Here is a 22,417-nt window from a genome sequence, read left to right on the forward strand (position 1 = left end):
ATGGTTTACAATGAGAAAAAAAAAAAAACAATGCTTAAAAGAAACCAAAAAAGTAATATTGAATAAAATAAATTATAATTAAAATGATTGGGGGTTGACAAACTGAAAAGTACTAACTGGAACAGTGGGAGAAGGGGGGGACAGGGGAGTGAAAAATACATTAAGATTGAAAATTTTAAAAAGTGGGGGCGGGGAAGGAGAATACAGTAGAATGGCTTCTAAGGAAGTGTTTGCCATTCTCTGCTGGTTAGGTCCCATCTCAAGCGTTGTAAGCATACTTAAAGAAGGTGGTTTTTACTTTTAAGTTGTCTGGTCCCTGAAAGATGTATGAGTGCGGATATGTGGTGCAGTAGCGGTATGTGGTGCCCAGCGGCTTCTCTCAGGATCCCTGCCTGCCTCCCTTAGTCCCTTGCCGCCCCCTTCCTGCGGTCCCAACAAACGTCCTTACTCCAGCAGGGGCCGCAGCACTCTAAACACGCTGCTTCGCGGCCTGCTACTGCCCTGATTTGCTCTGCCCGTGTCAGGCAGAGCAAATCAGGGCAGTAGCAGGCTGCGAAGCATCGTATTTACAGTGCTGCAGCCCCTGCTGGAGTAAGGACGTTTGTCGGGAACTGTCACGCCGCTGGAGCCAGGAGGTGACGGAGAGGGCAGGGGGTGCTAGCGGCTGGCAGCTGCCACTCCGAGGCCAGACCGTAAGCTGCGCATGCGCACTTCCTAGCTACAGCTCACGGAAAACGGATGCATGCATAGGAAGTGCGCATGCGCGGCTTACCGTTTTATTATATTAGATGCTTATTCAAACAGCCAAGTCTTTAGCTCTTTATGACATGTCACATACACTTGCTACTGCCTCAAAGCAACTGGCAGTAAATTCTACAAAGCTGAACCACCTACAGAAAATTCAGACCTCCTTGACCTACCAAACCAAACAGTCATCAAGAACGGTACACAATTGAGAACCCATTCGAATATGTGACAGCGCCCTAGACATGAATCATAGCTGACCCATAATCCATTCATCTTTTTTACATTACATTACATTGGTGTCTTCTATCCCACCTATACCTTTCAGTTCTAGGTGGTTTACAAGAGTTGGCCTGGGCATTTCCAGGGAGAATACATGGTTAATGATGTAGTATGCATCAGGATCTGTGGAGGGTCAATCAGGTTTAGTTAGATCATTTGGCAAATTTCTTGAATAGAAAAGTTTTAAGTTCTTTCCTGAATGTTTTGTAGTTGGGCATCATAGTCAGCAAATTGGAGAGGTGGCAGTCTAGTTATGCTGCTCTGGTGGCTAATAGTCCATTGTATATTTTTTTGCTTTGTATACCTTTCATTGGGGGGTGGGTAAAATGTGCATGAGTTCTCCTTGGTCTGGATGTGTTTTTCCTATTTAGGCGGTTGCTCAGATAGCTTGATCTATTTCCATTTAGGGCTTTGAATAGGGTGCAGTAGAATTTGTATTGTATGCATGCTTGTACTGGGAGCCAATGTGAATCTCAGAAAGCGGTGGTAATGTGGTCATATTTTTTTCAGTGAGTAAATCAGTCTAAGAGCTGTATTTTGGACTGTTTGTAATTGTTTTAGCAAGTTGGTTGGGCATGACAGGATGTTACAGTAGTCCAGGAGTCCTAGGATTAGCGCTTGTACCAAGAGTTTGAATTGTTTGTTGTTGAAATAATTTCGGATTTGCCTTAGGTTGCGCATGGTTGCGAATGCCTTCTGGATCGTTTTGCTGATTTGAAGTTGCATGGTGCAGCCTTTGTCTATCATTATTCTCAGCAGTTTTAGGTTGGGTTGCATGAAGTATGTGATGGAGTCTATTTCTAGGTTTGTTATGGTTGGGGTTTTTTTTTTCTAGAACTAAGAATTTGGTTTTGTCTTGATTCAGCTTTAATTTGTAGTCTCTCATCCATTTTGACACTGTTTCTAGTGGAGTGTGTATTTTGTCTGTTGTGTTTGGTCGAAAGGGAAGAGGATGGTGATGTCATCTGCATAGCTGTATGACCTATTTTGTCTAAGCGTGTGCTAAGTGTGGCTATATAAAGGTTGAAGAATGTTGGAGATAGTGGGGAGCCTTGGGGATTCTGACTGTTCCTTGTTTGCTTTAACTCTGTATTTTCTTGAGCAGAAGAATCCTTCAAACCAATTGTAGACTTTGCCTGCGATTCCTATTGCCTCCAGTGTTTGTAGTAGGATGTTGTAATCTACTAGGTCAAATGCCGCTGTGAGATCAAGTTGTACGAGTAGCATTTTTTTTGCCTTTACTTAGGTGTTCTTTTGCTGTGTCTTGGAGGGAGACTAGTAGTGTTTCTGTGCTGTAGTTGCCTCTGAAGCCTAATTGTGAGGGGTGGAGTAAGTTGTGGTTTTCTAAGTATTCGGTGAGAAGTTTTGCTATGAGGCCTTCCATTAGCTAGACATATAGCGGTATTGAGGCTATAGGTCTGTAATTGGATGGCTAATCTGTAGCTCCCTTTGGGTCTTTCAGGATAGGGGTTATGATGATTTCATATAGGTCTTGTGGAAATTGGCCCTCTGTGAGCGTGTAACTAATCCACCGCATGAGGTGGGTACAGAATTTACTGCTGGCTGCTTTTAACAGATATGTGGGACAGTGGTTGAGGTTGCAGGCTGCATGATTGTATTTGTTGTAGTGTAGGGTCATGAAATGGTTAACTGTTGTTTAAAATATTGCTCTGGTCTACATAGCTGAAGAAAGTGTACAATCTATTGACTTCATCTGCCTAAAATGTATGTCCCTACCTTACCACATTGTAAGCTGAATAGATAAGAGTTTGAGCCATGATGTGCCCTGCCCTTCTGTACATTTAACATTTAGACCTGTAAGAGTTAGATAAGTGACCTGCTAGTGTGAGCTTAGGACCAATAATAATTGTAGAAAGTTATAGAAGTAACAAATGAAAATTGTAGTTTTTGCATATATTAGTTTGCGAAAAGGGCATAAAAGTCCGTGTATTTCCTGTTTCTGACACTCTAGTAGACAGGCTATTAACAGCACTAGAGTCCAGTATACCGTAATAAATTTCTTGTACTTTCTTCACGCCTCTGACTTTGTGTGTCCAAGTGACCTTTCAGTAGAGTCTTTCTAGGTGGGGCCAATGTAAGTTTGGGAAGTCTGACTAGTTTCTATGTGCTGCGTAGGCCTGACCAGTTTCTGTTTGCTGCGTAGGCCTCTTTTTCTATGGGTGGTAGTGAGATTTCATTGACATGGTTTTGGGACCCGGTGAAAGTGTTTCTGGTTGTTGAGATTTTGTTACTGAAGAATTCAGCCAGTTGGTTTGCTATGGGGGAAGGGGTGGTTTTGGTGGCTAGTTAGAGTTTGGTGTCTGTGAGTTCCTTTAGTAGTTTGAAAGATTTTGGGTGTCTTGGATTTCTGTGCCTATTTGACTGGTGTAGTATGATTTTCTTTTAGCTTTTGTTTGTATTGTTTGTTCAGTATTCTCCAGGTTGTTTTTGTGTGTTCTTGGTTATCTTTTTTCCATTCTCTTTCAAGACATCTGCATTGTCGTTTGAGTTGTAGTAGTTCATTGTCAAACCATTTGTCTTAGCGTCTGCAGATTCTGGTTTTTATTTGTGGTTGTGTCATGTCTTCAAGGATGGATGTGCTTAGAGTGCGCCAGTGGTTTAGGAAATCTTTGGGGTTGCCATCTTGGATCACGGTGTCTACTTTGTTCCAGAATTTAAGTGGGTCGATCTTTTGTGTGTTTCGTATGTTAAGCTTTGGTTATTTTGTTTGGTTTTGCCCTGTGTCCAGTTGATTTTGAAGTGTACCTGTAGTGGTCTGACCAGAGGGTATGAGACCATGTTCCATTTATGGTGTGTATTTTGTGTATGGTGGATGTTTGGGACATGAAGGCAGCTATGTCGAGTTGGTGGCACTTTTTGTGTGTGGTTTCTGAGTCCAGGATTCTTTAGGAAAGTGTTTTGAGGAATGCAAGGTTTTCTGATTGATTAGAAGATTTGTTTTCTAGGTGAAGGTTAAGATCGCCCAGGATTAGGTTGTATGCTGATGTGAGGGAGTTTCTGGAGACTGGTTTCTTAGCTCTGGGCCAGTCTTGTACCTCTTTAACTGTAGGGTCATGAAATAGTTAACTGTTGTTTAAAATATTGCTCTGGCCTACATAGCTGAAAAGAGTGTATAATCTATTGACTGCATCTGCCTAAAATGTATGTCCCTACCTTACCACATTGTAAGCTGAATAGATAAGAGTTTGAGCCATGATGTACCCTGCCCTTCTGTACATTTAACTGTAAGAGTTAGATAAGTGTCCTGCTAGTGACCTGCTAGTGTGAGCTTAGAACCAATGAGTGTTAAGAAAAGTAACATGTGAAAAGTTTTTTCTAGAATTCAGTTGTATAGCCAGAAAAATGAATAAATATCTCTGTAACTTCCTGGTTTCGGCACTTCTGAGCCAGCTTGAAGCTCAGGGGTCCAACATGCATGCTGTGAATAAATTTCTTTTACTTTCTTCACGCCTCTGACTTTGTGTGTCCAAGTGACCTTTCATAACGATCTCCCCTAAAGAGAATTCACAGCAAAGTCTTTGATCAAATAGGACTACAGCTGGACATCAGCTGTATTTAGTCTGAACTGAACCGCTCCCTCCCGTTACAATAAAGCAAAGACAGATTAAAAAACACAGATGATAGTGCTGATCCTTGAAGAACACCAAACCAACCGACAATGGTTCCTCACCAGTGGAAATCACATTCTGATGTTGACTGCTCAAATAAGAATTAAACCATTTCAACCCCACTCCCTCACACCAACCTCCCTTAAATATACTAACAAAATAACATGGTCCAAGCTATCAAGTGTGCCAATAAGAATAACAATAAAGGCAGATAATCAATTATGAAGAATAAAATAGTTTTAGTACTGTGACAACTTCAAAATCAGTTTTAGAAAGGGTCCAGCACTAAGGTTCCATCTAGAAATTCATCCAATTGCCACAAAGCAATTTCTGGAGATGCTCAAGACAAGAGGTTGGAACAGGAGGTGTGGAGAACATTATCTTCTAAGATAAGCCCCAAGACCAGAGGGTGTAGAGGAGCATCCCCAGAGATCCCAAGGGTTTGGCTGTTCTGCTCTGCTCTGTTTCTGAGGCCTACAACTCGAGTCTGATGCCAAAGGCCTAAACTAGTGAACAGACCCAGATTGCAACTGTTCCAGTGTCCCTGATAGAGCTCCGGCCACCTGAGAGGTTGTGCTAGGCACTGCTAAGAGACACCTCTCCTACACAGATCGTGCTGGGCATTGCCTGAGAGACCTCTCCTTCACAGAATGTATTGCCTAAGAGACTTCGCTTACTCTGACTGGATGGGGCTCCTCCTACTGAACGTACCAGGCATTGCTCCAGAAACAAGCATCACCTGAGAGAAACCTCTCCTGCACTAACATGTCATATCGGCTTTTGTGTATTCTGGGGTGATAGGACAGGAGGAAGGTTCTCACAGCCTATAGGGGACTGTGTGTTTACTCCCCAAGTGATTTATACATTGTTGTTTACCGAAAGCTTCTATACTGCTACTAATGACTGGAAAATCAGTTCAGAACAGTTTACATGAGCTTCGGTAAAGGTGTTACAATACAGAGTTTTCTGAGATGGTTTTCAATACAGACAAATTTATCCATAATCAATCATCCTACGTATAAGTACACATTTATATCATAGTCAATCATCCTACGTGTATACCCATATAATACTAGTATCATGTGCTATTTTTATACTAAACCCTACTTATATGCACACATACCATCTGTTTCGTGTTATATTTTGTATTCCTAATGCGGATTAGACAGTTATCTCCTCTATGTTGCTTTATTACTTAGTCTATGATGAGGATGGTCTCTATGAAGAGGATGGTGTTTATCCCTTTCTTGAACTTTCTGGTGTCCTTTTCCAGTCTCAATATCTCTGCTATCTGGATAGTGGCACTGAAGAGCCATATTTACTCGTATTTCAGTTGTGGTTGTCAGAATTTATATATAAAAAAAAACAATGGCTATCAAAGATGTAGAAATAAGCAATTAATTAAAACAATAACCTGACATGGCCACATCTGTTAACACAGTTCTTGATTTCATTTGCATGTATTAATTTACACCATTGTTAGCTTACTTTTGAATGAGTTTAAATTTTGACTGCATTCCCTGTTCTCAGTGTTTTACCTTTGGCTAATATATATGTTTTGCTTTCATTTGTATGTCTAACATATATTTTGATATATTTTGATTTTATTTACATTTATTTGATTTGTATGTCTATATTATGATTATATATTTCTGTTTATTTTTAATTGTTTTCATTTTATGTTTAGCAGCTTTTAACGTGACACAGCTTTTCTAGGCAAAATGTGGCCCTATCAGGTTATTGTTTTAATAAATTGTTTCTACCTCTACTGGTCTGCTCTGTATATGCTGCTTGGATTTGTTGCAGATCATTTTCTACTGAAGGGGATTCACTTTCTGCTGAGATTAGACTGTAACTGCCTTTTTTTTTAGTTCAATCTTTATTAAGTTTTAACATCTTGCAAAGAAATGCAACACAAAAGTGTTTATAAACATATGTAAACATGTAGCAAGAAATTTTGAAACATTCAAGATATTGAAGGGAATTGACTTAGTAGAGAAAAAGAGATTGTTCACCCTCTCCAAGGTGAAGAGAACAAGAGGGCACTCGCAAAAGTTAGAAGGGAAAAGATTCCGTACAAACGTAAGGAAGTTCTTCTTCACCCAGAGAGTGGTAGAAATCTGGAACGCTCTTCCGGAGGCTGTTATATGGGAAAGCACCCTTCAGGGATTCAAGGCAAGCTTGGATAAGTTCAACTGGAACAGAATATACGCAAATAAGGCTAGACTCAAATAGGGCACTGGTCTTTGACCTAAGGGCCGCCGCGTGAGCGGACTGCTGGGCACGATGGACCACTGGTCTGACCCAGCAGCGGCAAATCTTACGTTCTTATGTCATTATCTATCCATCCATCCCTCCCTCCCTAACCCTTACCCTCCACCCACTCTATCACCTTCCAATTTATCTGGCAGGTCAATCATACGATCACACATACTGCTTAACAAAACCTTCTAAGGGGCTCAAAACATCCTTAAATAAGGCCATATTCCCAGACCTTTCAGATAAGTTAGCTTCATATGTATAAAAAAAAAAACATACTGTCTCCCACCAAAAATGAAAATTCAAAAGTATGAAGTCTTTCCAGTTCTTAACTATTGATTGTATTGCCACTCCAGACAGAATCAAGAACAGTTTATTTTTATTATCTGTCAGTAAGGTCCCTGAAGTAGCACGTGTTCCACCTACTTCAGATAATTTCAGATAACTTCAGATAATTTCAAATTAAAAAGCCGCCCCAGCAGAGCTGATTATTAAGTGCATATTTATCAAGGGAATTATTTAGCTGTTTCCTGTCATTTCAGTGGATCAATTAAAGTATCATCTTCTACAGCAACTGTCTCAATGTAATCTACAGACTTCATATAGTCCTAACTAATGAATACGAAAAACATATAATTAGTCATGTGATTTATTGATAGGTATTTTCCTATCTTTGAAAATGTTTAATGCTAGATTTTAGGAATAAAAGCATTGCGGAGAGATATCTTTCTACTTAGCTGACTTCCGAGTTGGCCATCGGAAAATGCTTTGAAAACCCCATGAAGCCTGAGAGGCACACAGCTCAGCTATCTCATATCAAGGAAATGTTGCAATCACACAGTTTTATTCTTGTCTCACCCATTTTGCTTCTTCCTTCCTCTTTTTTTTTTTTTTTTTCCTTCCATTCTCAGTATTTTCTATCTTGCAGTTTAGTTTACGTTTTGGATTCGGCTGAGATGCCACCGCTCTATCCTCTCTGTCTTCTACTCTCCTTCTTAGCCCAGGGTAAGAAGCTCTCAATCTAATTCCTATTCAGCACGTATAGATTTGCGTACCGCATGTGTAAGATGAAATTTGTGGGCTATATTGTAAAAAATAGTACTATATTTGCAGGCTAGATCTATGTTCCAGGCTCCTGTCATTTGGGCCTAGGGGAGACTCAGTTGCAGTATGGGGGTGTTGCTTGGAGGATTTAATTGCAGAAGAGGTAAATGCTAATGACAAAGAAGCCAGATTCATTGAGACATGAACTTTTGAGGGTAAGAACCCACGTGAAAGACACTGGCAAACAGGATAATGGATAGTTCAGTCTCAAAGGAATCTTCCCTTTATCAGTAAGAGAATCTACATCACCTACGCAGTCACTGAGGAAATAGAAGAAAAAGTGGAAAAAAACAACATATGAAGCCCTTCTTCTGGATAATCAAATTCAATAGGGATTCATTTTGGGTTTTATTGATGTCCTATGCCCTATCTGCAAAACCTGGCATGGATTCTCTGACGGGATAAGAACATAAGAAATGCCTGCACCGGATCAGACCTGGGATCCATCTAGTCCGGCGATCCGCACACGCGGAGGCTCAGCCAGGCACACCCTGGCGAATACAATGGTCACTCGTATCCCTCAATGTCTTCTGCAAGAAGATGTGCGTCCAATTTTCCCTTAAATCCTAGAATGGTGGTTTCCTCCACCAGCTCTTTCGGGAGAGAGTTCCAGGCGTTCACTACTCGCTGTGTGAAGCAGAACTTTCTGACGTTTGTCCTGGCCGTGTCCCCTCTCAGCTTCAGGCCATGACCTCTGGTCCGAGACTGGGTTACATTTGCCAATGTGAATAACGCTGTTTCTTGCTCACCATCCTTTCCCCCTGCTGGTGAGTGAGTTTGCTCCATTATGTCGATCCCTTTTAGCAATTTAAAAGTCTCTATCAGATCCCCTCTCAGTCTTCTCTTCTCAAGGGTGAATAGTCCCAGTTTTCTGAGGCGATCTTTGTAGCTCAAGTTCTCCATACCATGTGTAATTCAAGGAGACACTTTACACAAGAGTCAATATGTTCCAAAATAAAAAGCTCAACATAATGAAATTTTTCAATATACACAATGTTATGTTATATTATGTTATATTAGGTTTTCTATTCCGCCTTTACCTATTTAGGTCAAGATCAGATTACATTATAAGAGGTTGGGTCAATTACCCAAGAAGTTACAATGGGCAGTTTAACATGGACATTCAACAGAGTTGCTAGTACACGTAGATCAAAACAACTATTAATACAGTTAGGTCATAGTTACAAATACATAATTAAAGGCCAAATGGCCCATCCAGTCTGCCCATCCACAGCATCCATTATCTCTTCCTCTCCCTAAGAGATCCCACATGCCTGTTCCATGCTTTCTTGAATTCCGACATAGTCTTTGTTTCCATCACCTCCTCCGGGAGACTATTCCATGCATCTACCACCCTTTCTGTAAACAACTACACTTCCCCCTCCATATTCGCGAATTCCGTATCTACGGATTCGGTTATTCGCGATTTTTGACCAGAAATTTATTTTCATTTTTCAGGCTAATTTTAGCTCACAGGAAATGGCTGTCTTGAGCTCCCGTATTCTCTTGAGCCATTTCCTGTGAGCGATCTGCATGGGGCAGGAGCATGGGAAGATCGCTCCTGCCTGAAAACCCGCTAGACCACCAGGTAAGGCTTAAGGAGGGGCTTACAGGGTTAAAATAGCCAGGGGAAGCGGGGGATAAGGGTAAAACTGGCCTGAATATTATTCACGGTTTTTCCATATTCGCGGGCCGGCTCTGCCCTTAACCCCCGTGAATACGGAGGGGGAAGTGTATTTCCTTAGATTACTTCTGAGCCTATCACCTCTTAACTTCATTCTTTGCCCTCTCCATCCGGAGTTTTCCTTCAATTGAAAAAGACTCACCTCCTGTATATTAACACCATAGAGAAATGTAAACATCCCTATCATATCCCCTCTCTCTAGTCTTTCTTCCAGAGTATATATGTTAAGGTCTCTAAGTCTGTCCCTATATACAGTACACAGTGAATTGCAACATGTTCCAATGCAGCTTTACAGTATACAAGTATAACAAAGAAGAGCAGGGTTAGAACCTTTCTTCCACACAAAACTGGTACACCCTCCTTCACTTCCTTTGTACTTTAGGTTCCCTCTGGACCTTCACCGGGATCCTTGATTCTCCAAAGCCCCTCTTGATATCTTCCACTTGCAAAGCTTGTGTGTGGGGAGTATCAAATGTATTTGGAGTGCAGAAAGCAGATTAATGGCATAGAACCATTTGTGTCCTTGTCTATAGGGTAGATAAGCCCTACTGAGGTGTCTTAACTCTAATATTTAAAACCTTAGATTTCTTCTCTGATTCAGAGTTGCAATGTTAAGCTCCAATCAGGAATATACACCGAATATAAGCATGGGAGATGAAATGCTTTTGTAGTGTCAGCAGATGGAAGCTCTCAAGGCTATAAAGGGAATGAAGTCTTCTTTCCTGGAGAATGGAGGGGAAGGAAAGTGGCTATCAGACATACTTTCCTGTGCTCCTAGAAGGGAGTAAAAGGATTAAGATAAAGTGGTCGTACAGAAAAGTTTCTGAGAGTAGGGCAGAGATCTGAGAATACAGGTTTGACTCTAGAGTTTCCAGATGTGTTAAGTTTCCCAAATTCAGAGTGTGTCAACTCCTGCACTCTTGCTGAAAGGCAGAACACAATTTTATGCATCTCTCTTCTCCTCATTTCCCAACATGATCCAGCATCCCGCCATCATCTGACGCTCAATTCCCTGATGAAGCTTGGTTGCGAAACAGGGAGCCCTGTTGGATACTGTGGAGATAAAGTGCAAGTGGTGAGGAGTGTTTAGCTGCTGTGCCTAGTGCTCATGCTCCACTGTACGAGTTGTTCCTGCTTCCACATCTCAGCACTACTACATAGATCATTTTTAATATTATGTTTTCAGATAAGTGATGGTATTTTGATTTATTATTAAGGACTGTGATAATCAATAGTATTTCTATTTATCTTGGAGTTTTTGACCTATGATATGTCTGCTGGTCTCAAAGTTGGTATTTTGAGACTGGCTTGTCTATATGGGAAGTTTTTTGTTACCCCTATTAGACACTGAGGTCTTTTCTCCATTTTCTGATGTATTGATGGATGAATGTTTGTAGTGCTGGATATAATTGGATGTTGTTTGGGGAGCTGTCCCAACCCGACCGGATTAAAACCAGCCACAAGGGAAGGAGTTGATTGGGTGTGGGAGCCCAACTCCACCCCCAACGGCCCTTGCGGCGCTTCTTCTATTTAAAAAAGTTTCCTCTTCAGGGCAGCTCCGCTTGACTCGGGAGCTGCCCCAAACTGACCAGACCTTAACAGCCGCAAAGGAAGGAGTTGGTCGGGTATGGGAGCCCAGCTCCACCCCCAACGGCCCTTGCGGCGCTTCTCTTTGGGAAGTTTCCTCTTCAGGGCAGCTCCGTTTGAATCGGGAGCTACCTCAACCCGACCGGACTAAAACCAGCGCGCAAGGGAAGGAGTTGGTTGGGTGTGGGAGCCCAACTCCACCCCCAATAGCCCTTGCGGCGCTTCTTCTATTTAAAAAGTTTCCTCTTAAGGGCAGCTCCATTTGATTTGGGAGCTACCCCAAACCGACTGGACCTTAGCAGCCGCAAGGGAAGGAGTTGGTCGAGTGTGGGAGCCCAGCTCCACCCCCAACGGCCCTTGCGGCACTTCTCTTTGGGAAATTTCCTCTTCAGGGCAGCTCCGTTTGAATCGGGAGCTGCCCCAACCCGATCAGACTAAAACCAGCCGCAAGGGAAAGAGTTGGTTGGGTGTGGGAGCCCAACTCCACCCCCAACGGCCCTTGCGGCGCTTCTTCTATTTAAAAAGTTTCCTCTTCAGGGCAGCTCCGCTTGACTCGGGAGCTGCCCCAAACCGACCAGACCTTAGCAGCGCAAGGGAAGGAGTTGGTTGGGTGTGGAAGCCCAACTCCACCCCTAACGGCCCTTGCGACGTTCCTTTTCTTCTCATAAAAAAAGACAAAAACAAAAAACCTCTCCAACCCAAAGAACCCCCTACAACTGCACTCTCTACAACTTCTACCTCCTATCGTACACAATGAAGCCTACAACACAAAAACAAACGCAAACTATCCTAGTGATCATCCTACTCCTAACCAACTGGAAAGCAACAGCAAACAACATCTCCTCAATTCCAATTATTACAATGACTAACAGAATTCACCACACAACCAGGAGAACCACAGTGGACAGGCAGATAAAATACCAGATCTATGCACACCACGCCATCAAACCAACATGGGGAAGAAGAACGACAAATCCCTCCACGACCAAACCACATCCTCGTCCAAGACCACTCATCTATCCAAAAACAATAAGCAGTGCACAAACAGAATACACAGCACTTGCATGTGCCTACAAAAACATCAGAGCTCTAGGCCCTAAGACAAAACACATAAAAGACTGGATAGAAAACGAAAACCTGGACTGCCTATTCCTCACAGAAACCTGGCTTACATCAGACTCAGATCCCAGGATAACAGAAGTCTGCCCCAAGGGATACAAAATAACAATGGTCTGCAGAGAAAAGAAAAGAGGAGGAGGTCTAGACATCATAGTCAAAAACTCCATAAATCTGAATATACTAGCGAAAACGTCTACCCCTTACTAGCCTGCCAACTCTCATGCACCGCACTAAAAGAATCCATAACTTGCATGCTCTGTTACATAACACCAGGGAACTGGAACACAGCAAGACCCGACTTTGAAGACTAACAGCACCTTACAACCTAATCCTAGGAGACCTAAACCTTCATCTCGAAGACCAATCCTCCACACAAGTAGATAACCTACTGTCATTCCTCAAAGCCCTAACATACAAGATTTTAGACCCACAAATCACACATGAAAAAGGCCACCAACTAGACATATCAGCCTTCTTGACCCAACAGCTCCTACTGCCAGAGATTCAAACATCCAATGGAAAGTGGTCTAGATCCCTCTGGTCAGACCACTACACATATTCCTTCAACCTCAACTGGGCCAAAGACAAAACCAAACCAAAACCCCAAAGATCAATCTACAACGCTCGTAAATACATCGACCCCTCCAAATTCTGGACTAAAACAGACGCAGCAATCCAAGAACTCAACCCCAAGGACTTAGTCTCACAATGGTGCAAGCTAAGCACAGCTACCCTAGACGAGCTAGCCCTAATACAAACAAAAATCAGAATTAGCAGACGATCAGACTTATGGTTCGATAACAAATTACTCCTATTCAAAAGACAATGCAGAAGTCTAGAACCCACAAAAACAGAATGGAAAAAAACTAAACCAACAATATAAACTGAAACTAAAAGAAAAAAGAAAAACACACTACTCCAACCTAATAGGCAAAGAAACCCAAGACAAAAAAAAAAATATTCCTAATATTAAAAGAACTCACTGACACCAAACCCTATCTGGTCAACAATGGAATCCCCCCCCCCCCCCCCCCAGCTACACTTTTAGCAGAATACTTTAAAAACAAAATCACAACTGCCAGGTCCACGCTCTCCAGAAGCCCAACCCATCTAGAAGAGATCTCAATGCCCCCCACAGAAAAAAATTCAGCAGCGGCAGAAAGAACCTGGTCCCACTTCCCCACAATACAATGGTCTGACCTAAACAAACTCTACAAAAAATACAGCCATGCAACCTGCAATCTCAACCACTGCCCACCATACCTATTAAAAACCTCCAGCGCCAAATTCCGCGCTCTCCTCTTACAATGGATACAAACTATGCTCACAGATGGCCTTTTCCCACAAGACCTCAGCGAAATCGTTGTCACCCCAATCCTAAAAGACCCTAAAGGAGCAACAGACCAACCATCCAACTACAGGCCCATAGCCTCAATACCACTCTATGTCAAACTAATGGAAGGATTGGTAGCCAAACTCCTCACCAACTACCTAGAAGACCACAACATATTACATCCTACACAGTCGGGTTTCAAAACCAACTACAGCACAGAAACTCTATTGGGTTCCCTCCTGGACACAGCTAGACAACACCCCAGCACAGGTAAAAAAAAATGCTGATTATATAGCTGGATCTCACCGCAGCATTTGGCCTGGTGGACCACAACATCTTATTACAAATACTAGAATCAATAGGAATCATAGACAAGGTTCTCACATGGTTTCAAGGCTTCCTACAATCAAGAACCTACAGAGTCAAGTTGAACAAAGAAAAATCAGAACCATGGTCCAACCCCTGCAGCGTACCCCAAGGATCTCCACTATCCCCAACTCTCTTCAATCTTTACATTGCATCCATCGGCAATTGCTTGGACAAACTAGGATTAACCTCCTATAGCTATGCAGATGACATCACCATTCTCCTTCCTTTTGACCAACCAACGTCCTCCAAGACTGACACCCTATACAGGACACTTGAAGCAGTTGTAACATGGATGAATAATCACAAACTGAAACTGAACCCAGACAAGACAAAATTCATTCTCCTCGAAAATAATAAAACCCCAACTATAACAAATCTAGTTATAAACTCAATCATATACCCTATACAACCCACTCTAAAACTTCAAGGAATGGCAATTGACAGATGCTGTACCATGCAACCACAAATCAACAAAACAATACAAAAATCATTTGGGGTTATGAGAAACTTAAGACAGGTTCAAAAATTCTTCGACAGAACACAATTCCAGCTCCTGGTCCATTCCCTAGTCCTAGGTCTTCTAGACTACTGCAACATATTCTATCTCACCTGCTCCACAAGCATGATAAAACAATTACAAACTGTTCAAAACACGGAGCTAAGACTTATCTATGCACTGAGAAAACACGACCACATCACGGCTGCGTACCTAGATTTACACTGGCTCCCAATACAAGCAAGAGTATAATTCAAATTCTACTGCCTACTATTTAAAACCATAAACGGAGACAGCCCAGCCTACCTAAACAAACGCCTAATCCAAACTACCTCAACCAGACACAGGAGAACACACAAACCGTTCACTCAGTCTCCAATCAGAGACGTCAAATGAAAAAAACTGTATGACGGCCTCCTAACCACTCAAGCAGCAAAACTAGACTACCAACTCTCCAGTTTACTGATAACGACTACAGGCTACAAATCGTTTAGAAAAGAAATGAAAACCATCCTATTCAAGACATCCTTGAAGACAAACTAACATCGCAAGACTAATCCCTTAATCCCAATTCTCTGTAGCAAATCACTCTACTATTCAATTCCTCTGGAAATGGCCAGATAACTTCTTTTGTAATCCACCTTGAACTGCAAGGTATTGGCGGAATAGAAATCACTAATATAATGTAATATACAAATACTTGGATGCCATGAACAATAATCATGCTTGACACGCTTCCGTGTTTCGCCACAAAGGCATCCTCAGGAGCTTCACTGGTTGCGGCTCCACTCTTGAAACATACATAAAATCCCCGTTATATCCTTACAATCATTACACAAACATATATCCAACTTTAGAACGGCAATTAATATCTTTAAATACCTGTTTGTTCATTATACCAACATATCTACAGGCAGCTAAAGTGGATATTTTAATTAAGTTGAATGAACTAGAGGGCTCCGTCTGTTTAATCAATATATGGTTGTAATGTGATGTAATATGATAAGTTATATAATCAATTTTTAAATATATATGTTATTGTTATACTAGCTTTTTGTGTTTTAAGATCTCTATATATACAGTACATTAAAGCTATTGATATGTATTGATAAGTCCCAACAGATAGTGTATATTAATGAATATGCATGAGGCATATTTGCATATAATAGAGGTTACAGGCATGCAAATATGTCTCATGCATATTCATTACCAACAAATCTTCCCATAGAGCTTCTCATAATCTTTAAATAGCTAATAATCTGTACAACACATATAATCCTCGAAGCTAGATATATATTAAATAATTATACCATAAATATAATTTTATCATAACATTTAAATATTCATAGTTTATTAAATATTACATACACAATAAATTCATGTTACACATAATGATATACTATACCCACTCAGAGCCATTCCAATTCATAGAAATACTAAAAAAGTCATTTTAAAAAATTTTTCACCATCCGAATACGTAATAGAAAAACCAGCATATTCTTGTAACTCTCGTTCTCACAAGTTCAAAATTATTCCATATAGCATACGTGCAGTTGATTTCTTGATAACAATTAATGTCTCATTCACACACAAAGAAATTTCATCCAGTTCAACATGAACATAAGAACATAAGAAATGCCTTCACCGGATCAGACCCTAGGTCTATCTTGTCCGGTGACCCGCACACGCGGAAGCCAAGCTAGGTGTTCCCTAATGGACACCTTGTTCGCCCGTATCCCTTAATGTGATTTGCAAGAAGGTGTGCATCCAACTTGCCCTTGAATCCCAGAATGGTGGTCTCTGTCACAACCTCCTCCGGGAGAGCATTCCAAGCATCCACTACTCGCTGTGTGAAGTAGAACTTCCTGACATTAGTCCTGAGTCTGCCGCCCCTCAGTTTTAGTCCATGTCCTCTTGTTCGAGTCACTTTTGACAATGTGAATAACGAAGTTTCTTGCTCTATTTTGTCGAAACCTTTCAGTATTTTAAAAGTCTCTATCATATCCCCTCGCAGCCTTCTCTTCTGGAGGATGAACAATCCCAATTTTTCGAGGCGTTCTTTGTAGCTCAAATTCTCCACACCTTTTATTAGTTTCGTGGCTCGTCTCTGCACCCTCTCCAGCAGGGTTATATCCTTCTTGAGGTAGGGAGACCAGTGTTGGACACAGTATTCCAAGTGTGATCTGACCATTGCTCTATAAATTGGCATTATGACGTCCGCCGATCTACTCGTGATGCCCTTCTTTATCATGCCCAACATCCTGTTTGCTTTCTTTGCCGCCGCTGCACATGAGCCGACGGCTTCAGGGTCCTGTCTATCAGTACCCCCAGGTCCCTTTCTTGTTCTCTCTTGCCCAATGTTACACCTAACATTTTATATTCTTGTTCAGGTGCATCACTTTGCATTTTTCTATATTAAATTTCATCTGCCACTTTTCCGCCCATTTCTCCAGTTGGTTCAAAATCTCTTTGAAGTGCATCTCTGTCCATTTTCGACCCAACTGCCCGACATAGTTTTGTGTCATCTGCAAACTTGATTATGTTACTTGTTGTTTCATCTTCTAGGTCATTTATGAAGATATTGAATAAGATGGGCCCAAGAACCGAGCCCTGGGGCACGCCGCTTGTCACCTTCTCCCAGTCCGAGAACTTCCCATTTAAGCCCACCCTCTGCAATCTGTTCTCCAGCCATTTGCCTATCCATCATAGTATATCCCCTTCTATTCCATGGCTTTGTAGTTTCCTCAGAAGCCTTGCGTGTGGTACCTTGTCGAACGCTTTCTGGAAGTCCAAGTATACGATATCCACCGGTTCTCCGCTATCAATTTGTTGGTTCACCTTCTCAAAAAATTGAAGCAAATTTGTCAAACATGACTTCCCCTTCCTGAAACCGTGTTGACTAACTCTCATCAGGTCATGATTATCCAGGTGCTGCACTTTGCTATCCTTAATTAGTGCTTCAACCATCTTCCCAGGAACTGACGTAAGACTCACAGGTCTATAGTTTCCTGGTTCTCCCCTTGATCCTTTTTTGAAGATTGGGATGACATTCGCTATCCTCCAGTCATCTGGTATTTGCCCTGTTCTAGCTAGGGATTGTAACAGTTCTCCAATTTCTACCTTAAGCTCCTTTAGCACTCTCAGATGAATTCCATCCGGTCCAGGGGATTTATCACTTTTTAGTTTGTCGATCTGATAGTATATCATGTCCAAATCCACATTCACTGTGGTGAGGCTTTCCTCAATTTCTCCCTTGAATACTCTCCCTGTTTCAGGTATTGATGCAGTGTTCTCCTTGGTAAAGAAAGACGCAAAGAATGAATTTAGCCTGTCTGCAATCTGTTTGTCTTCCTTGATGTACCCTTTTCTTCCTTGGTCGTCGAGAGGGCCCACTGCCTCTTGTGCTGGTTTTTTTTCTTTTATGTATCTAAAAAAGGGCTTGAAGTTCTTGGCTTCTTGCACAATCTTTTCCTCATAGGCCTTTTTGGCCTCTCTTACCGCCTTGTGACATTTCTTCTGGTCGACCTTGTGACTGTTCCAGGCCTCTGTTGTTTGTTCATGCTTCCATTTTTTAAACGAGTTCCTCTTTTCCCTTATCGCATCCTTCACCTCCTTAGTTAGCCAAGCTGGTTCTCCTTTGTTCTTATTTTTCCTTCCTATGGATATCTGTAGGATGTAGAGATTCTGTGCTTCAGTGATGGTATTTTTTAGTAGGGACCATGCTTGTTCGACCATTTTGAGTTTGTCCGTCCTTTTCTTGAGCCGTTTTTTTACCATGGCTCTCATGCTGTCATATTTCCCTTTTCTGAAGTTAAAGGTTGTGGTTTGGGTCTTGGTTCGTTTCCCCTTCCCGATGCCGATTTTAAAGTTGATCATGCTGTGATCGCTCGTCCCCAGTGGGACCGTGACTTCTACTTCTGATGCCCTTCCAGTTATGCCATTCAGGACCAAGTCCAAAGTTGCGTTTCCTCTTGTCGGTTCTCCCACCATTTGTTCTAGGAAGCAGTCTCCTATCATTTCCAGGAATTTTGTTTCCTTGCCGCAGTTTGAGGTACCAAGGTTCCAGTTTATCCCTGGAAAGTTGAAGTCTCCCATGATCGTTACGTTACCCATTTTACATCTATGGTTGATTTCCTCTATCATTTCAGTGTCTGTTTCCTCCGTCTGTCCTGGGGGTCGGTAAAAGAGTCCAATTTTTGTGTCTGCTTCGTATTGTCTAGGAATCTTAATCCAGAGGGACTCCAGTTTTTCTTTTTCTTCTGTCTTCCCTTCTCTGATAGACTCTACTCCTTCATGGACATAGAGGGCAATACCTCCCCCTTTTTGTTCTATTCTATCTCTTCTGTATAGTTTGTAGCCCTGTATAGTTTATAGCCCTGTATAATTTGTAGCCCTGCTGTACTGTGTCCCATTAATTTTCCTTGTTCCACCATGTTTCTGTAATTCCAATGATATCTAGTTCTTCTCGTCTCGCTAGTGCTTCCAGTTCCCCCATTTTGTATCTCAAGTTTCTGGCATTCGTGTACATACATTTGAGCTCCTTTCGTGCTACTTTCTTGTCCGTGTTTTGCCAATCGGCGTCTTCAGGAGCTAGTACTGGTCATGGCTCTGCTCCCATTTATCACTTGTTGTTTCATCATACTTGTTCTCATCACGCAGCTCAAGCGGTCGGAAAGTCCAAACCACGATCTCTCTCCCTGCTATGCCCTCAGTTTAGCAGACACAGCAGGGAATCCGTAACACCCCTCAAAGCAATTTACATTAATAAAATAGGCATATAGAAACATATAAGAGACAGACATAAACCATGACTAACTTGAAATTCAGAGATAAGGGTAGAACTAGGCCCTCATAAAATCCACACACTTTCTAGGAGTTTCTGGCCTATATAAAGGCAGGACAAACTACTGTTGCCATCCCAGCAGAGGATGCTGTAGCACAGTGGCATACATCTCTTCTCTACTCTAAGTTGGTATGATCTTGAATCCAGGAGCATATTGAGCTAGTGAAGAGATCCTTACACAAATTATAAAAAGCCACATTTGCATTAAGGCCCGGATTCTCTAACCAGCGCAGGTGCCCAAGCTCAGTAAAATATGCCATTTAAACAACATTTTAAACTGAGTTTCAAGGCGCCTAAAAAATTAAGGCCAGAATTGTGCCTCCATAGGCACTTTGAGTCGCCTAACACCACTGTGGGCTTGGCTAATGCTGGAAGTGGTGTTAGGTGGCCTAAACGCCTATGTAGGCGCGATTCACAAAAAAGATAGGCACTGGAAATGGAGGCCTGGAAAACACTGGCCTACATTTCTGGCGCCTATCTTTCCTAGAGGCGCGATTCTCTGTACAACACTGTTGCGTGATTGACACGTGATAGGCAGCCACTCTAAATTGCCTGCTGATATCGGCACTGTATAGCGCAGTGCCTCTCAAACATTTTTTAGCTCTGGCACACTAAACAGAACAAATATTTTTCACGGCACACTAAACGGGGCAAATGTTTTTTACGGCACATTAAAATTGAAATTATAAAATTGCAAAACCAACAAAAAAAATTAAATTTGAGAGTTATTTAAACATTGACAGACTCTTGCATATGTAATATACATGTCATCTATTCTAGTGTATATTTATGAAGGGAATTTTTAAAAATAAAGTAAAATTTTGAAATCTCTCATGATACACCTGGAAGATCTTCGAGGCACACCAATGTGCCTTGGCACACAGTTTGAGAGACACTGGTATAAAGAATCTGGGTCTAAATGGGTACATGTTTTAAAATCATTACTCTACTTATGGACATTCAGAAAGCAGTCATTTTCTTTGAATTTGCACTGCACTGTATAAAGCTGAAGTAATAATATAATTTTGCATACTGCTAACAAACCCTTTCTCGCTTATTTCTAACAGGTTTTCTGGCTCAAGTAGAACAAAGAAATGTGACCGTCTATGTGTCCCTGGGAGGCCAAGCTGAGTTTATCCTGCACATGACACCATCAGGTTGCAGGGAGACTGAAGGCATATGTTATGTCTATACATGGAATAAGAATATCAAAAGCATAGCTAAATTTAAAGGACAAAACCGGACTTGTAGGAATGACTATCAAAACAGATGCAAAGGTTATAAAAATGGGAGCCTCCTGTTATCTAATATCAGCACAGAAGATTCTGGATATTACCATGTGGATTTGCACAATATTACTGGAGTCTTGGTAGCGAAGTTTTGGTTTCTATTGCAAATACAAGGTAAGACAAAACACAATTATGTTAGAATTCAGTAGAATCAATATTCAAAGCGAATTAAAACAAGGCTCAGAAAGTCCTCTAATAGGCAGTACAACAACTATTTAACAAATCTGAAACTCGAAATTTAAATTGTGCCTAGTGGGCTGGCCACTGATATTCAGTGGCCCTTAACCAGGCAGTGCCAGAGAGTTGGAAACTTTGAAGTGACCTTATACTCAATATAGATCTGTTTAGATTTGAGGATCTGGTTTGACATACTTAGGACTCGCCTTTATGAGAATAGTTAGTCCAGTTTAACTGGGTTATTTTTGCAGGGCTTTGCTTGTGGTTCCCAATAGAGGAGTTCTCTGCATCTGCCTGTTAGGATAGAAGACACAGCGGGTCACGTGATGAGTCTAGAGTGAGAGGACGTGTTTTTTTGAGCTCTCTGACCTCGGGTCTCCTAATACCTGCTTAACTCCCTTTAACCTACTGGCTGGTTATCTTAGCCCCCACCGGATCTTTTGCTACGGTTGCGAGTGTGCAGGGGGTGGCTCGCAGGGTCGCTGGGACTCGGAATGCCGATTAGGTTAGCAAAGACACCGAAGCAGAAGTCGGCCCTGTCTGGGTCTAAGATGGCGGCGTTCCCGACTCCCATTTCGGCACCAGCACAGTGGGGTGAATGGGCCCAAGAAATTTCCCGCATGGTAACAGCGGCCCTGGAAGATCGCTTGCATAAACTGCAATCTGCTGTGGAGGGCATAAATGAGCGCTTCGAGTCCCACTCTACCCATATTGCTGCGGCGGAGCAACGCATTTCGGATGGGGAAGACGCGGCCTTACAGGATCTGGCAAGTGTGCTCGCCCTGCAAGCTCAGGTGGCCACCCTAACCAGCCGCCTAGATGATCAAGAAAACCGCCAGCAGCGGAACAACTTACGGGTGGTGGGTCTGCCGGAGCTTCGGGCGGATCAAGATCTGTATACTTTTTTCCAAGTCTGGCTCCCGACGCGGCTGGGTCTGGAGCCGCCGACGGCGGGCTTTCTGTGCGAACGGGCTCATCGCCTGGGGCAATGCTCGGGGGATTCCAACCGTCCCCGAGCTGAGATAGCGCGGTACTTGAACTGGAGAGAGAAAGAACTCATCCTTCATGCTTACAGGAAAGCCGGTTTGCTGGAATATGAGGGGCGGAAGTTGCTGTTGTTTAATGACTACTCCCTCCACGTGGCGTCCCTCCGCAGAGAAATGGCACCCCTGTGCACAGTGTTCCATCGGAGAGGAGTGCGCTTCGCGCTCGTCTACCCAGCGTCTCTGCGTGTCTGGCGGGAGGGGAAGCCTCATACCTTTCCTGATCGAGCGGAGGCCCAGCGCTATTTGGATTCCCTGCCTGCGGCCGACAATGGAGGAGTCCCTGCAGCAGACTGGGTGGTTTGAGCCACATGGTCGGGGCGGTCTGCAACCAGTCTTTGCCTCTTGACTTTCTGCCTGCTGTTAGGTGGTCGAGACTGTGATTCTACGCTTCCCAGTGCTCTGCTGGCTAGTCTCTGTTGGCGTGAGCAGGGGAGGATGGTGGGACTGGGGACCGGC

The 22,417-nt window shown here is 42.5% G+C and overlaps 1 protein-coding gene across 3 annotated transcripts in view; it reads left to right on the forward strand.

The window, feature by feature from the left end:
- Window positions 1-22,417, forward strand: part of LOC117358840 (hepatocyte cell adhesion molecule-like) — a 101,400-nt gene that overhangs the window by 33,483 nt on the left and 45,500 nt on the right. For 2 of the 3 annotated variants that reach the window (XM_033940600.1, XM_033940602.1), the window contains exons 1-2: window positions 7,866-7,919; window positions 20,517-20,852. In XM_033940600.1, the coding sequence (XP_033796491.1) occupies window positions 7,871-7,919; window positions 20,517-20,852 (385 nt within the window). In that variant the 5' untranslated portion in view covers window positions 7,866-7,870. Of the gene's footprint in view, window positions 1-7,865; window positions 7,920-20,516; window positions 20,853-22,417 lie in introns of those variants that run through there. The other variant, XM_033940601.1, reaches the window with a different exon arrangement.

This window comes from Geotrypetes seraphini, chromosome 4, assembly GCF_902459505.1.
Source record: "Geotrypetes seraphini chromosome 4, aGeoSer1.1, whole genome shotgun sequence".
In the NCBI taxonomy this organism is placed as follows: domain Eukaryota; kingdom Metazoa; phylum Chordata; class Amphibia; order Gymnophiona; family Dermophiidae; genus Geotrypetes; species Geotrypetes seraphini.